At 40.4% G+C, this 18,206-nt stretch overlaps 1 protein-coding gene across 5 annotated transcripts in view; it reads left to right on the top strand.

Annotated features, from left to right (window-relative positions):
- The first annotated feature begins 6,316 nt into the window (after nt 1–6,316).
- DAB1 (DAB1, reelin adaptor protein) overlaps nt 6,317–18,206 on the top strand; it is a 122,973-nt gene continuing 111,083 nt past the window's right edge. For all 5 annotated transcript variants that reach the window (XM_026069024.1, XM_026069025.1, XM_026069026.1 and 2 more), the window contains exon 1: nt 6,317–6,383. In XM_026069024.1, the coding sequence (XP_025924809.1) occupies nt 6,317–6,383 (67 nt within the window). The remainder of the gene's footprint in view (nt 6,384–18,206) is intronic.

The following is an 18,206-nucleotide window of genomic DNA, read 5'->3' on the forward strand; positions in this document are numbered from 1 at the left end:
TTTAGAGAGTTGATGCTGATACCTGATTATTAGAAATCAGGCTGAGAGCAATTGGAGGGAATGTAGCAGTGCTGGATTTACCTAGCGCTGGCTGCAGTCAGTGATGGAGCAGCGCAGGGAAGCATGGCCTTCCGTTCCTGTCCTGTGCAGCACTTTGTGCGCTGTGCTGCATGTTTAAAAAAAAAGTGTGATTACAGAAACAAATTTAAAAGGATGAACTTCATATTGAAAGCATTGAAGGAAGAAAAATACAGAAGCTTTTGTATTAGTCTTCCAGTGACTCAAAGGCAGTGTTGTTTAAAAATAAAAAATAAAAAAATAAAATAAAAACTTTCCTCTGAGAACTTATGAATTGACACCATCTAGTTTTTCCTGACTGCAAGATGAAATGCTTTGAAAGTCTGTTTCAAAAGTTCTGTGACAAGGTCAATGCGTTTTGTCTTGACTTTGTTTCCAGAATACTGTGCTCTATAATATAAAATAGAAACAGTAATGTAGAAATAAAATGTTAGTAACTTCCCGTAAAAAGAATTTTGATGAAATCAGTTCATTCCTGTGAAAAGTTTCTTTTTAATCTGGTCGGCATTTTTTTATGAGAAGAAAATTCACAGCACTCCTGGTGAGTAACTGGTGAGGCGATGTGTAGAACTCGCTGCTTCAGGGAGTGATTTCCAGGAGGAATTTTAGTAATTATTCCTGCTGTCACTGGAATACTAATAAACATCTTACTGTGGAAATATTTCCTAGGTCAATGTTGTGGCCAGATGCTCTTCTGGTGGTAAATCAGCTTCTCGTGGAGCTAGTTACACCATCTGAGGAACCGGGTAGGATGCCTGACAGATTCCCTAGAGATAGAATAATGAGGCATGTTGTAAACCACAATAAGTCTAATAAAATGTGTCATTGGCCTCAGCTACATGTAGGTTTTTTTTTTAAACAAGCTTCATGTTTTCAGGAGACAGGAAAATATTTTATAAATACAACTAAACAAATAGCAACTCTATACAAAAGAAAACCAATTATTGTTATGGCTCGACTGCTACGTAGTTTTCTGATGCTGGAAGAATTAAAAAGGGTTAATCGTAAAGTATTGGTCTGATATATTATTACAGACATAGTAAAGACAGCATAATAAAGCACATTAATTTTCTATATTTAAAGATGGAGGAGGAAATTTGAGGTGGATGGGAAGGAAATGTGGAGTACTTTCTCATTTTAGAGAGGAAAAAAACCAAATATGAAATATATGGAGCGTATTCTCAGTCTTTGCAAGCCGTGTAACTTTACAGAGGAGAAGAAAGGAGAAAGTAAGTAGTAGCCTGCATGATTTCAGAGGAGTGCTTCCAGCTGGGAAGGCCAGATTTTTAGGAACTAAACCGGATGCTGTGTCTTCTGCATGTCTTCTGAGGGAGTGAAGTTACTTGCAGGATTTCAACTTGTATCTGTATACAGTAAGCTTCCTTTTATCTTTAGAGGCTACATAAATATCAGTAAAGAAATAACAGGAAAATGTGGTGATTGACATGCCATGATAGAGTTATTTAAGTTTGTCCTTTGAAACAGCGTAAATTATGCTGCTCGCTGGGCAAATGACAAAAGAAGAAAAGAGGGACTGGACACATACTGCTGTCTAACCAAGATGTTTTCCTTTCACAGGGTAATCAGGATTTTAATGCATGAGCTAGTTTAGACTTTGCTGTGAAATGCATCGTTATTGAATTTGCTTTAATGAAGTATATACAGAGACATCTTCACCTATTTGCTTTGCTTTTCCTCCTTATTTTCTCTCCTGTGTCAGTGTCTTCAGCTCCTCCTTTTACCCGTCTTCCTTATTTTCTGCTTCTTGCTTGCAGGCCTTATTAACCGAAATACTTCAGTGGCTTTTGGACCAGTCTTCTGGGTTTCAATTTTGAATTTGTGTTGTGCCTTCTGTACAAGATCCGTACTCTGCTACCAAGCAGCTTCCAGCAGGGTGGTCGCAGGACTTGACCATTGGGGAAGGGAGCTGGCGAGTGGGGGATCGTGCGAGTGATCCAAAGGATTTTGTGGCCTCTCCTCTCTGGAGAGTAGAGGAGGGGTTGCAGTACTTTGTGGCAAGGATATTTTTTCCACTGGCTGTTGGTGCTGCAGCCAGGCAGCTTGTGTATGGTCCCACTGAACTGCTCTGTGCTGGACTTCAGTAGTCGGGCGAGAACTTTGTACGAGCAGCCTTTCTCTCCCTGGGTAGTAGTCCTTTGCACTTCAACTCTTTAGTTTTCCAAGACTACAGTGCTTTTAAAACAATTTTGTCCCTTTTATTTTTGGGATATGTTTGGGCTTTGCTTAACACATGTAAAATTATATGCTTAGATGTTCCCTTACAGACAACTACACCGGATGCTTTGGAGAAAAGGAAATCAGTTGCAAGGTTTCAGAGAAACAGAAGCAAGAGCTAAGATGGTAGTAGGAACTGTTTTATCAAGCCAGGGTGTGGGAGCTGCCATCCTGTTGCGAAGAGGCTGTTGGATACCACCGTGGGGCTGTGGAGAACTTGGATACCTAGGGAATGCCAGGGCTTAGTTACAAATCCTTTCTAAGGCCACTTTGCCTTTACGTAAGCAGATGGAAACGGGTTTCAGAGGAGGGAGCTGCTTAAGTTTTGAAGCCCTGAAGAAAATTAATAAATTCAGATATTTTAAAGCCAGAAGGGAGCTGTTATGATCCTCTTGTCTGACCTCCTTCGTAGCTCAGGCTGGAGGAACTCACCTCATAACCCCTGCCTGAGCTCACTAAAGTGTGGCTGAAAAGACAAATGATTAGACAAACTGTTGTTTTACAAATGTGTGTGGGGAGGACGGTGGAGCATGTGACTCATTTCCCAGCCTGTAAAACGTACAACCTGTGCTACTCCTAACTGCAAAGTTAGAATTTGCAAAAACAGTTTTTCACTGAGGCATTAGGTTTTACACAGCATGAGAGTAATACAGAACGCAGGCTTAAGACTGCTCTTGGAATTAAAAGCCAGTTAATTCCAAAATGCGCTGATTGTGTTCCTGCTCTATCCACTTAATAAGGGAATAGAAAATGTCAGTATTTTGTTACAATGAAGAGCTCTGAATCCTCTTTAGGAAAAGCTGAGGCACGCATGTAACATTGTAGTAGCTGGAACAGTAATGAGGCACCCAGGAAGGTCGTTACAGTGCAAACATGTAAGACGATGGATTTTTTTTTTATTTTTTTTATGCATATAACAAAATTACGTCTTTAGAGCGGGGAGAGAAACGTGGCAGAACTGATCAAAGGAAATGGCCTCTCAGTGATAAAGCACGTGCTGCAGAACTCCCCGCAGTTGGAAGACTAGCGTTTAACAACGGTGACCTAGATCGGAGGAGACAGTAAAGGCTGTTGTGGTGAAGAACAGATTGACTGCTGTTCTGATCGGGGTAATAAACAACTGAAATACGGACAGTATATGGAGGTTTGCTAATGTAGCTTAGAGAAAGACCTATACTTTGGGAGGAATTGTCACTGTAACAAATTGAGTTTGAACTATAGCTTGCAATGGCCAGATGTTTATGTGCTGCTTTTATGAAGATACCTGTTAGGTTATTCAAGGATCTGTGAGACTGGGAGAGTATGACCTGATGAGGTTTTAAAGTAAATCGATATGTGAACCTGTCCAAAAGTAGACATGCATTTATTTTTTTAAAAATATTACTTGGCTAGCCTCAAAGGGATATGTTTTTTTCTGGACAGCTTCAAAGGAGATAGCAGTCATATATTGTCATTTTAAAATGTTTGGTGCCATTCAGATGCTACCATTTCAGCTATCCAGTGAAGTAGCTGACAACAAGTGGTGAAATTCTGTGCTTTGTAGCCTAAAAGAGTCTTTTAAGGCATTAAAATTTGCTTAACTCTTCACCCTGTGGGTGCTCTGTATTCCTTTTTAAATTTTTCTTTGCTTTGGTTTTATTATGAATGATCTATTATAAATATTTTTCTTTTGTTATGTGAAATAGTCCTTCTATTAGTGCTTCTTGCAAAGTTAAGTTAACCCTTAGGTAAATATACATCCAAATTCTAGAAAAGTAAACTGTCAATCCAGCTTGACAGATGCTCTAAGTGCCACTGAGCTGTAAAGACTGATGCATCCCTAACGTGCTGTAAAACTAAGTATTATTAAATAGGGCTGCGTGCAGGGGGGAGGGAAGGGGTGTGGGGATCGTGAGGGACATCTGTTCCCTGCAGCCTTGGTCGCTCCTGGTTTGCCACGGGGATTTCGAGCACCGGTGGAGAGCGACTCGGTCGTGGTCAGCGTGCGCGAGTCCACTGGCGGCACCAGGAGCGCGGCGATTGCCACTGCGGGTGGGGGCACGTGGGGGCACGCTGCCGCCGCGTTTGGGCACCAGCCCCCTGCGCTGGGACGTCCAAGGGAGCCCCGAAGAGCTTGGAAGGGTCTGGGGCTCTGCCTTGTTCCTTTTTTTTGATCAGCCTTCATTTGCTTTGTCCTTTTCTACTGCGTTTTCTTCACTGAGAATGCTAGCTGAAATGCTTTTAGTTTGTAAAGCTGTTGGAGGAGGTTTGTTTAGGTTTGTAAACTTTTGGTTTTTTTTCCCCCTCCTTTTGCTATGCTCTATTTATTCAGACTCCGTAGAGGAAGAACAGGGAACTCGGCTTTTCAAGATCTGCTGAACTGATTTTGAAATACAATCTTTGAATATTGTATAATTCACATACAGATTTGAAGAGCTTATTAAAGAAAATACCTTGACACACTTCAGGAATATTAAATCACTTCAGAGTGTGCGTGGCAGTGTAATGTTACTGAAGCATTTTAAAATATTAAAAGAGCCTGGATTTAGAAGTAGTAGAGGCTTTACGGCCTTTCCTGTGAAAAGTGATTTAAACTGTCAAAGTTGCTTCAAATTTGGAAGTGTATTAACTTTTTAAATCGAAAGGAAGTGAAATCAGTAAGTAACTTTAATTGCAGTTAATCTTAGCCAGCTAACCAGTTGATATGCTGGGCTAACTTCTTTCTTAAGTGCTTATTAAATAACTAGGCAACAGTTCAGGCAGCTCAGATGGACTTAGCTAGAACTGTGCTGATAACGGAGAGCTCCCTTTCACCAAAAGAAAGGGCAATAAAAAGATAACGTTCGGTGTTGTCACTGCGTAAACGCAGGCGGTGATTTCCCGCCGGAGAGCGGCCTGTTTGCGCCTCTCGCCTGTCGTGTCACCCGCAGCAAGCGCCAGCGTCCTGCGTCGCAGTTTTTCTGAACGCTGCGGTTCCTAATACTGCGGCTTGTCCTGTTCTCCCGCGCGTCCGCTCACCTCCCGCTGCCCATCCCAGAGCCTTGCGGCAGCTGTCCCCATCCAGCTGCGTTTGGCCTCCTGCCTGCTTCGCTAGCGCTGCGCTGCAATTGCTGCTGCGGCTTCCCAGCCGGTGCGTTTGTGCATCTCACTGACATACATATATATATATATGGTATTTAAAGCTGTGGCTTGCTCCCTGAATGTTATCCTCTTGCCCTGTGTAAGCAGTCCTATCCCATTTGAATCTCTTGTGGAAACTGTACAGTTAATTAACTATATTTTCAGAGTCCTTAGCAGGAAAACTTGCTAGATGAGCATCAAGAATTTCAGTTTTGTTTACAGGGGGGCAGGTTCTTTCATGCTGGAAATGTGTTCATTACCATTAGCAGGAGGAGTGCTGAAGTATGATGTTCTCAGCATAAGTAACGGATACTCTTTTCTTTTGTCTTTGTTCAAGCAGAAGGATGAAAGCATTGAAATGACATCAGAAGAGCATTTGAGGAATAAAATTCTGAATTTAGTATCTGGCTATATGTTTTCACCTTAAGATCATTGCATTTAAGAACAGAGTCCTTGCAGAGTTGTTTTGCCGTTTATGAAATTTCCTGCCGCTTCCCAGACCATAATTCTTCATAGCCTCCAGCAGGGCATAGGTCTTCTGCGCACCTTGTGGTGTACCTGCAGCCCATGCAGATATCTGGGGTATCCCAGATCATCTCAAACAGCACTACATACCTGTGTTTAAGCATTTAAAATTGTGGGCAACTGAATCAAGGGCTGTCTTTTGAAAGAAAACCTCAAAAATTTTTTTCTTCTGTAAACTGCAATGCCATTTTTTTGATGTTTTAAGCTAAGAAAATAACCGTAACTTTTTGTTTGTTTATTTAACAGCACTTGAAAGGAGTGAATGAGATGAACTGTTTGGGTTATAGTATCTGAAAGGCTGAATTATTCTCTTGGAGAGACGTTCTAAATGAGCCTGACCGCGATACTGGATCAGTGTGAAGAGGACTAAGGATATAGGATGTCAACTGAGACAGAACTTCAAGTGGCTGTTAAAACCAGCACAAAGAAAGACTCCAAAAAGAAAGGTAATGGCTAATTTCTCTTTATTCTTAAGAATGTCATACTTAGGCAACAGAAAAATCACAGATACATAAAAAGTGGTCAATGTAATTGCTGACTATGTAGTCAGTGAAAGTAAATGGTATGTTAATCTGTACAGGAGTCTTGTCTGGTCAGGGAACACGAGGTTTGATTCTCTGAAAACTAAAAAAATATATATATATATTTAAAATATAAGAAGACTTAGATATTTCATTAATTTTTAGTTTATGTGTATGGTATAATTATTTTGCAAATGAAAGATTTAAAAAATTAGCATGATCAAAAAGAGCAGTTTTTCTGACATACGTTTTCTTCTAAAGGTTTTGTTTCTACTTTGTTTTGAGCAAACCAAAGGTTAGATGCTTTTTTTTATTGCTGGAGTTTGAGTCTTAATTGACATTTTGTGAAGCTGCAGAGAACTTAATAGCCATCTGCAGAGAGATGACTGTGCTGTGCAGTGCATGTTGGATGAGATGTTGTTTTGAGCTATACTATTGTAATCTAGTAAAGGAATTATGGAGGAGGAGGAGGAGGAAACAGAATTAAGGAGAAGCTACAAGTAAGTGCATGTTTGGATAATTTCAGATTTATAATTCCACATCAGATTATAGGGTAGTTATTTGGATTGATAGACTTGAGAAATGGGACTATGGGAATTGGTGCTTATGAGCAGGAGTTCTACAAGATTTTGGTAGGGTTTTTTATCCTTAGGTTTTTTTTATTAGTATTTTTATTGCTTGAGGTTTTTAAGCAGTGATGAACAACTGAGACCTTGAATTCTCATGGTAGTTTATATAGTTCTGTTTAGCAGTCATCTTTTTTTTAAGCTACAGAGACATGAATTTGAGATTGAAACTAAATGTATATTTAAAATTGCTCAAATAAGTGAAAACAAACATGGCTAATAGTTTTAATACTTGTTATTAGGCAGCCAGACTTAAACCTTAATGTGATATTTTAAATTTCTCATTGTTTCCTTTCGCTGGTGTAGAATTTAACCATTTACTTGGCACGTTTTCAGACAACGATTATTCTCGCTTTTGCTCGTGTGTGTTGTAAGTACTTGTGTTAGGTATCTGATAAGCAGCTTCTGAGCAGCTATACCTTCTACTGTAGCAATTCTACCAAACCAATAATTAAGACATGGTGATTGCTATAGCTTTAGAATCAAAAATCTTTGTATTAGACATTTGCAGAGAGACAGAACAATTTCATATTTTTAAGTGTGTATTTAGGAAGATGGTTTAGCATTCTTATGACTACTCTAGGCTTAAACTCCATAATGAAGAAAAAGGTTGTTTAAGATTAAAAAAAACAAAAAAAAAAACAAAAAAACCCCTCTTTTTGGAAAGGCAACAATATGGGAACTTTGTAAAATGAATGTGATCTGAGACAGATGCTCATCAAGGCAAGTAAAGAAAGTAAAGTTGGTTGTGTCATCATTTAATTTTTTGGGAAGGTAGGTAAATTTGAAAATGTCAGTTCTTCATGATATGAATAACATCCTTCTGGTGTCTCCTGTGTTATTCCTTTTGCTGGTGGATGAAACAACTGTTTTAGGGGCTTAATTTTTATGTCAAAGTATTCAACTTCCAACTTGAAAAAAATAATTTCACAGATCGTAATAGTTGAATTGCTCCTGTACAAAAAAATCTGACTCTATCCCTCAAAATGGAAATTCTGGAAGTTGCTTTGCTGCTGAGGAAAAAGTATAAAGTATGTTCTGTGGCAGCAGTCAGAACTGCATCCAGCATGTCAAAGTACCTGAAGACCTGGAGTGGCCATGTATGGCAGTAGCACATCTCCAGAATTATGTTCTTTATTACATGCGCAAGTGTGACTGCGTCAGATCGCATCCAGGCCTCTGATACGTTCATTTATTTTTCGCATTGCATTGTGCCACAGTGTGCGTATTTCAACAAATGAACCATTCCCTCAAACAGGATGAATTGTGAACGTTTGGAAAAATGTGAGTTTTTTCAAGTTCATTAACTGCAAGCAGTGGCAGGTAGCAAGTGCTAACCTGAAGCTACATTTGTAATCAGCGAGTTGGATTATTCAAGGGAAATGATTATTCCCAAGAAATAAGTCTTTGCTTTGTAATCGTAGAGATTTCAGCTCTAATGCGTGTCCACTGAATCAGCTTTTGTTGTACTTTTGCAAGAGCCATGCAGGTGTTTCCATCTCCCAGCCGAGAGGGGCCTGTTTTGCTATGTTATCTGCCACTCTGATACCACCTGCAGTTCATGGTGCTGCACTGAGCAAGTCTAGCAACTGCGGTGTGAACTTCCTAACAGAGTGACTGTCCCCAGATGTGTTCCACCCCGAAAATCGGGGGGGGACAGAAAGCGAGTAAAGATGCATGTGGGGTTAGAGCATGGGACAGGGCTTTTTYCTGATCTTACCCTAATTTTTCTGTGTAGTATCAGCTAAATCTTTAACTGTATCTGTATAAGAATACAGTAAGGTACTGCTTCTTGCATGAAGTGTTCAAATAATACAAAGCCTAATTGTTATGTGAATGTAAAACACCATGAGATGCCTGTCTCCAGTTCAAGCGAGAGACTGTAACCTGGTTGCTTAAGCAGCCAATTTAATAGCCTGGACGGGTTAAGGAAAAGGGCTGACAGAAATCTGGTAACATTCAACGAGGGCCGATGCAAAGTTCTGCCTTTGGGATGGACTAACCCCTTGCAGCAGGTAGGGTGCATGTTTAAAAACAAAGCTCTCTTGTGCTTCCTTGCAATGGCTTTTAGGCTCTATCACCTGCATCACTGAAGTAGTGGAGACGATACCTGGTCTGTACTGTTTGGCTGGTTAGAAAAGAGAAAAGGATGAGGAAAAAAGTTTCAGTATATGCCCTCCAGTATTCGCTCTTCCCAGAAAATTAACATGGGGCTTGCTCCACTGGATTCTTCAGTAGCTGCAAGTTCAATATGTGTAAACTTTCTCATAAAAGCTCTTAGAAAATTCTACTTTTGATATTTAAAAAAAAGTATTTTACATCGATTGAGGAGCTGTGATTTGCAGCACTCGGATGTAGTGCTTTATATATTACTAGGAGACAGACAGGCACATGTCATAGCTGGCTTAAAAAAAAAACAGGATTTTCTGACAGGGAAATGGTTTCATTTCTGAAGCAGATGGAGCACGTGGCATTATTGCTGCTCAGATTTTATGGGATCTTGTTTGTATATGTTGGGAACACTCTTCTCTCCTTGTAGTCACATGCAAAAGTGATTCTCTTACAGAAGTTACTTAAAACACTCCTCATTAGGCACAGTGTTTTTACAGCCATAAACTTTGTAGTCATTCTTGTAAGTCTTTGGTCTCTCTCCATTATCATTAGAGCTGGTTTGTAAAACTGTATTGTGTTCCAACACGAAAGCATTATTGCTACAGTTAGGACAACTTGCATATGAAATCTTCTTGGAAGCTGTTATTTAAGTAAAACTGCAGCTGCAAGACTGTAATGTAATATAAGTAAGTTCAATGTTACCACGATAATATCAAATTGTAACTTTCTATGTTAATATTATTGCCATGGACAATCTTAAAAATAGACTGTTAAACATCAAGTACTAATTTTGCCTTTTGCTCAGTCGGTATTGACTTGATAGATAAATGTTGCATCTCCAGAACTTGATTGGTTCAGGAAATGCCACCAGGTCACACTCCCAGCACATGGCAGTTTTAACGGATGTGAAGCTGCAGTTAGGAAAACTGAGGTGAGACAAGCACTTCCCTTGCTGCCCGGCTTGTTGCTCTTCACTCTGTGCACTGTCAAGATGCTTAAGCAATCAAGGACCTGCTTTTCAACTTGACCTCCTCAGTCCTCCTGTCTACACTTTAATCCAAAGTATGAACTGGCAGTGGATCAGGTGTTATTAGAGGAAGTGTGATTTCTGCCATCCTCCACTTCTAGCCCTAATCTTCATGCCATTCTTGGCTGATACCTACTAGTAACTTACCCTGTGTTGTAATTACGTTGTGAGAACTTGCTGAAGTTTTAAAAGACTACCTGAAGAGGTTTCGTCTTGCTCTTTAAAAGACAGTCATGCAAAATTCTCAAGAGATTTAGAAAGTACTGCTCTAAGACTTCTCCAGTGACATTTTGGTCATTTCTAGTTAAATTGTATGTTCTATTAGGAAAAGTGTAGAAAATTAATAGTTCAAATGACACTGTTAAAAGACTGTTTTTCATTTGTTTGTCATCTGACTTAGTTCATTGAGAAGCGAATAACAAACATTTGTAGCATTCAGGATAGGAAATTAAAGGTTTTATTAGCCAAAGCTGTTATTAGCCAAAGAGGCCTGAAATGGGAGGCTAGTAGAGAAGTGAGCCAGGCTACCAAGTTTGAATGCAGATCTGCATTTGCTTGTGGGAAGCCAGGCAACCTTCCTAGGGGTTTGTTTTCTTCCAGCTGCACTTCAGAAAGAACAGTTACAGAATTCAGGGTGGTCTGGTTTTTTTTGTGTGTGTGTGTGTGTGTGTGTGAGAGAGAGAGAGAGATCAACTTTTATTGCATCTCCTATACAGAGTCTGTGGTGATACTTTTGAGTCAATATTCAAAATGACATGGACTTTTACAAGCTTAAGCCAGATTTGTAGAGGAACTCGGGTGCGTTGACAGTCAGTATCACAGAGTTTGGTAAGGAGCCCTGTGGGTGAACCTCACAGCCCTCACTTGAGCAGTTTCCTCTGCGGTGCGTGGGAAGCACGTGGCATCTGGCAGTACATTTCACGGCAGACAGGCTGCCGAGCTGAGGATTGCTGTAGCTAGGCAATAGGAAGTTAGAGCGGTCTGATGTGCTACCTCTCTATCAGAGCTAGATACTTTCTTACGGCCATGTGTCAGGCACTTTTGTTTTATCTCAGTGAACATACATCTCCTGAACCTGTGTCTATGCCGGGTGGGCATGGATAGCTGAGAAATGTGTTCCTTTTTGAGGAGTGAGAGAGAGTGGAGTCCACTCGGGAAACTTTTTAACGCCAAATATGGGAAAAGTCTTTGCAGTATATGCACGAGAGCCCAAGCCTGCCTTCACTCAAGCGCTTTTTTACTGCCGAATTACCATCATTGCCGTGTTCTCTCGCTCTTCCTCTCTGGCGTTGTGAACCCTGCTCGCTGCCGCACGAGGTTTCGCCTCTTGCAGCAGCGGGAGCAGAGGGTGTTGCCTGATGGCATTTCTGTGGTGACAGAAGATGCGAGTTTGTCCCTCTCGGGATCGGGATGGCAAAAAGCTTAAGAGTCTTGTTTTAACAGACTACTAATCCAAAGGCAGGCAATGGCCCCAGAACCATTGGTGTGTATCAAATTGGACCTCTGGCAGAGTTGTATCTATTTCCTGGGTCTTTTAGACTCTGAGAGACTGGAGTCCATCTAGCCATCTGAAGGAAATCCTTTGCGTCCCCAGAAGCCAAACTGTAATCATGCTGAGATCAAACAGGAGGTACCTAGTTAGTTTAGAAGACTGGGGATAAGCAGCCTTTAAACAAGATTGTTTTGTGGTTTTTGCGGTTTTGATCGTAGGTGCCTAATGCTACCCAAGTCCTGTTTCAGGTGTCTTAGACCTCATTTGAAGTTAGTCTTTAGACTGATCATTGCTAAATGTGAGAATGGGTTGAAGGTGTCTGTCATGAAGGTTACAGGTTTGCCTTGCATGGAAATTTTGATGCAGTTCTTACAGGTTTGTTTCCAGATTGGCACTTCAGTTTAATAAGTATTATGAACAATGACAGTTGTGGTCTTTTGGGTTTTTTTTCACGTTATGATCAGCTCACAACAATTAAAGCATCATCTCTGTAATGAGGCATTCCAAGTTGTCAGATTATTTTAAGTTCATTTATTTTTCTAATTAGATAGCTAGAATTTGTGGAATCCAGCAAAATTCTAAAGAAAAATCAAAGAGAAGCACAGTCAGGAGCTTATTTCATTGACAGGGAATGGATTTGCTCTGTTAATCATAGCTATATGATTTTTTCAATAACTTATAGATCAAGTACAGCAACATTAATTGGAACACTAATTGAGTCCACATGCATTCCCTTAACAAACCTCTTTTGTGAAGTGGTTACTGACAATATTAATTGCACAGCTTTTGAGTCTTGATATAAGTTATGAATTCATTCTCAAGTTGAAAGAGGGTGGGAAAATCATTAATTTTGGCATTGTGTAGTTATAATTAACAAGAGTTATCAAATAACCTAACTATCATAAATTAGAGAGCTATGTCAAATACCATTTCCAACCAAAAGGGAGGGATCCATAGTTGTGTTAATTGAAGCATTCTTATGTGGAAATGGATATTGTCTTTTGTGGTTAAAACATTTGCTTTTATATTTAATTGAGAGACAGCTCTGTGTAAGTGAAGGTTGGGGATCTGTTACTTTGCTGTTGCTCAGTAGAGGGATCAATCAGTTCAGTGTAACAACAACATTTTCTGAGAGCTTGTGTTACGTTATCATTTCTCAATGTTATAACAGTAGTCAAAGTGTTCAGGCTGAAAATGGTAATGAGGAGCTTAATGCAGTAGATGTTCCACAGAGTATTTGCCTCATATAACAGTCATTAAATATTGGTAGGTATTACCGTGCTCCCAGGCTGCTTATATGTTTAGTCTATCTACGGGTTGCTGGCAGTGAGGGTCAGCACTGAATCCAGTTCAGCCAGAGCTGTACCTGGTTGAGACCTAGTTGAAACAGGGGAAAAGTGAGGAGCTGGGGCTGGTGAGCAGACAGAACTTCCAAACAGGCAAAAAATAATTTTTAGGGGAGCTTTTGCTCCATTTGCAGTCTGTGCGAAGTCTGCTAGGGGAGTTTTGTTTTAGGATCTTTGTGAATGAGAAGGACGTTTTGTTCAGAGAATTCAGGAAAGAAAGTTCTGTTCCGTAATGAATGTAACCGAGCAAAAATGACTTAATTCATCCAGATTAGTAGCTAAAGTGCCTCTAGAGGTTTGGATTAGTAGAAGGATCCTAAAGTGGTTCTCACAGAAATATTCTACAGGGACAAGTACGTTGATGACAATAATGCTTTTATGTCATCTTTCATGCAAGATTTCTGCTTGCCTAATAAATATTAATGAATGGCAATTCTGTCAGCTTGTTGCATTATGTGTATTTGAATATTTCTACTCTCCTGAGAGATTGTGCTTTTTCCATCAATATTATGGGAAAGTCTGCAAGTATTAGTAAAACATGTCAAAAGTGTTCCTCGCTGTAGAGTACAGTTTAGTAGCAATTGCTAATACAGCAGATACTTCCATTTTGCAGAAGGGAAATCGGAGACAAGTAAATCTGGAAAATCAACCTAATTCCAGCAACCTTGGAAGTATTAAAAGCTTGCCAGTTTCCCCAGAAATACAGGTGCTACTTAGCATTATGTTCATGTTATTGCAGTAAATTTCATATAAGTATGGGATGTAATCTGAGGATCCTGTTTCTTATTTTGTGCTCTAACCAATATGTCTGTCTCTCTCCCTGTAATGATATCACAGTAACTTCATTAGTCAGCTCTTGAAGAAAAAAAGTGTGGAGCAAAGTACAAGTAAAAGAAAAACATGTAGGTTTTGGTTTGCATATTTTAGTGACCAGGAACACAAGTATTTAGCTAAATATCTTAGTAAATGAGTCACACACATCTGAGTTGAAAAATTGTCGAGTCCTTAACCATTAATGTCATTGACTTTTGAACAGCAGTCGCTTACTCTTCAGAAGTCTTCCAATTCCAAGAGCTCAAAGAAATACACAGTGAATTTGGTCAAATAATAGGCTCAGACTCCCTGTGATAAATATGTCAGGCCCTGAACATTCACTGTTGTCTTCAGGAGTAAAGAAAAGAGGTGGCTGTGATTCTTATTGATGATATTCTCTAGGTATATAATCAATAATCACATTATATGCAATCYAGAATAAATGTAATATATTATATAATGTTCTTGGCTTGTCCAAAGGCACAGAGGATGAATGTGTTTAACTGTACCATTCCTCTTGAAAATAAATTCCTCTTAGGGATAAACATATCTTAAGAAATAATTACATATTATTTGTATTAACTATTGTTATATATAATAGCTAGTGTTAGTGTAAAGAGAGAAAACATTTCTCTGCTTTTACAGTTGCTTGGTTTGACAGAAGACAACAACATACATAGTTTGTTTAACTAAATAATGTGTTTGTGTAGGCCTCTTATGTGTAAAAACAAAGAACTGAATGAAAATTTTTTTCATTTTGATTGTTTTTTAAACTAGACCTATTGATAGTGAATATACTACCAGGAGATGGGTGTACTATATGCACTTAATTTTTTTCTTGAAAATKATTCTTTCAATGTGTATTGTAATGCACATGTCAGATCAGGTTTTAATGTATATCTAGAGATTTTGGAGGAGGCATAATGAATATGGAAAAGAATCAAGGTCCCCTGAAATGTAAGCAACATGAAAGAGAATTATTTTAGAAAGCAGCYAGTGCCAAAGACTGAATACTTTTGGTTTTACAGGAAAAGAGAAATTGGGACACTTTTTTCCGGTAGCTTTCTTCTCCCAAGAATATCCCCCCCCCCCCCAAAAAAAAAAAAAAAATCTGTATAGGAGTCTGTTTTGGATACAAAGGAGAGCGTATCCCCTACTCAGGGACTGTATTTAAAAAGTTAATCATGCTGTGCTGTAGTTGGCATTTTACTCCTTTGTGCCTCTCCAGAGGGTGATAATGGAGGAAGCCCTGATGGAGTCCGACTAGGGAATGGGGGGATCGTTCCGCAGGCAGACTCGATTCTGTAGRTGGATTCTGGCTTCTGAAACTTTGGGAAACCTGCGTTCTGCAAGCAGAATGGTGGTGTAGAATAATCATACTAAAATGACCCAGGGAACACCCCGTCATATGTACCTCAAGAGGTTTTTCTTCTCCTGTTCACCTCCCAGAGTCATTTTTGTCACCTGGTTTGCTAGTGCCTACAATATTCAGGTCATGAGCATCTGGATGGTAGAGTGATTACATACGTATGGACCTGTTAAGTCAATTTTTTTAAGTGAAGAAAAATATTCTTTCCCTAATAGTATTACATCGCACTTGCTGCTAAGAACATGTAGGGTCTGTTTTGAAGTTCAGAAGGATGGTATATCCAGTGCATAAAGTTGCTGCTTATCATTAGCTGTTCACTGAAGACCTCCATYATTAAGGGACCACCTTCTGAAGCCTTTTCTTGTCCTGAGCAACTCTTCATTGTGYGTTCAAACATCATTCATACCGGACCTGCTGTGTGTCTGGCTCTCCCAGAGCTCAGGCAGCAAAGCAGCCCCTCTCTGACCTAGCTGCGTGGACACGTTAATGGCTCATCATGACTGCGAGCTGTACCATGTTTCAAAGTTAGTGCTCTGTAGTGAGGTACTTCTCACAGATGATCCTTTTTCTAGGCTATGAAGGCAGACTTATTTCTTGCCTGCTTGAGTCTGTGCAGCCTCTGAACAGGAACTGGACATGAATGCAGACCATAAGGAGGAAATACTTATRCACTTGCTGGCACCTTTCATTCTGCCAATGCCACTAGCGAGGCATTGCCAAAGCCATTATCTCTGCTTTGAACAAACRTGAACTTTGGAGAAGGCCGCGTTTTCAGTTCTGTAGTTTGTTCCCTGTTTCTATCTACCCAGTGTGGTGTGGAGGCACTCTTGACATCTTAAATTATACTTCATCACTGTGACCCCCAACCTCCCCCATCCCACCCTGAGCTTGTGCCTCTCCCCCAAACTCCTGCTTCCAGCAGTGTCATTGAGGAGTGGTGGAGTTCACCCTCTTCTGATTTAGACAACAAGAAGTTTATCCCCTTCTTGTTGCCAAAGGGGAAACATCAAACGGTAGAGCTTATCACTTATCTGCAAGTAGGCGAGTTTACATACTGTATTTACTAYTGTACTACCAGCTTTCCCCAATTTCTTTTACTTATGCTGTTGGGTAGCACAGGAAGGCAGAGTTGCCCACACAGTACCCGTTATTATTCTGACAAGAACAGAATAGCTTTCACTTCCACTTCTTGGAGACAGCATTACTCATTGGAGCAAAACAGCAATAAAAATAGGAGAAATAGGGCAAATGATAATTTGGCTGTTGAATTGTGAAACTGCCCTTCCTTGTTCCAAGTAGATAAAATTTGAAGGTGTGAACAGTGTGGTCTGTCTSGGCTCCATGCATGTTTTGTGATGCTTGCATCAGGGGAGAAAACAAGCTGTTGCTCCATCAACACAGAAGTCAGCATGTTTGGAACCAAAATGTTAATTTGACCATGTTTTCAGAATTTTTCATTAGGAGCAACTGAATCTGATGGGCTACAGGGCCTGGGGATTTCCTCCTGTCCCAGCATTACAGATGCGAGACTGCTGATAGAGGTGAAGCTGCTGTGGTTTGGTGTCTCCAGGTTCAGCCAGTAACAAGGCTGAGCATGTATTCCCAATAGGCASGTGTACACATGCATGTACACACACTAAAAACAGTAAGGCCGGCCATGCAGATCAGCCCAGATGGAGAGGAGTGCTTTTACCAGCACCTACATAAATGCAGACAGCCCTGGAATAAATATGGACAACACTGGCTCAATCCTGTTCCTTTCCTCTGGCTGATCAGGGTAGAAGTTTGCTAGTGGACACGCGCACACACACGCAATATAGCTCTCTCTGTAGCTGGTCTTAGACACTCAGCCTGTCCAGCAGCTGTCCTCCTGACCCCAGTCTCCTCCTCCAGGTAATGGCACCCAGGCCTATGAGTCCCTCAAAAAGCCCCTATGGCTTTTTGCTCCAGTAGCTGGCACTCAGACTGCTTCTCCTACTTGTCAGCTGATCTGACCTGAAGTTCACTAGTGCTCATACACAGGCTCAGAATAAAGTGCATGCCCCACAAAAGATAGCTAGAAATAGGATTTATTAAGAAGATAGGAGAGACTGTGGTGATCAAGCATGGGGCTCAGTCAGACAGGTGTACTGATCAGCCATCTCTTTCCATGTGATGGAGTGATAGACCCTTTTTGGCCCTTTTTCCCCCATGCTTGTTGCTCCCTGATCTCCCTTGATCCCTCTTTCCCTGTCTTTGGTCCTTCCCCTAAACAAAAGTTTTGCACATTCCCACAACCCCTTAAAACATCCCATAACAGGTTTTACACAATCCCCAAATTCTTTCCCCTGCATCCCATAACAGGTCTTGTACTCCTTTGGGCAGTGACCCCCTTTAATTAGCACATCATTCAGGGGAGAGTGTTTCTCTGGGTCACCCATCTTGGCAGGTTTCACACCTGGGCAATGATCTAATCATTTYCCTTTGGTTTTAGGAGTGGCCTATTCTGTGTGCTCCTCTTTTCACTGATAAGATTACAGGAGTTCCTCCATCTATCCTCACTTGTCTGTGTGTTTTTTTTGTTTGTTTTTTTCCCCCCCAGGTCTGTTTAGTTTGCTTAGCCTCTAGCCAGATAACCTAATGAGCCCAATGTCACAGTAAACATTACCTAAAGTGGGTCTGACAGCATAAACAGTTGTTTAAAATGTTCTGTTTCATTGTTTTTTAGCAGTGAAATATAAATCAGGTTGTCTGTATRATAGACAGCTCATGGTTGCTACCAAGAAGTCTGACAAAATTCACAGCTTTCTGATCTGTTTTGTTTCTCTGAGCAACACATCTTTGATCATAAACTTAATAGTGCGCAGGCTTCTTCTGTTAGTTGTAAATCCGCTCCACTAACTACTTCATCTTACTAGCTTGCAGAAGGGAGGAATCCTCTGCATATTGCCAACGCCAGCTTATAACTGCATAGGAGTGTACTG

The sequence above is a fragment of the Apteryx rowi genome, unplaced genomic scaffold (genome assembly GCF_003343035.1).
Source record: "Apteryx rowi isolate R43461 unplaced genomic scaffold, aptRow1 scaffold_284, whole genome shotgun sequence".
NCBI classification, from domain to species: Eukaryota; Metazoa; Chordata; class Aves; order Apterygiformes; family Apterygidae; genus Apteryx; species Apteryx rowi.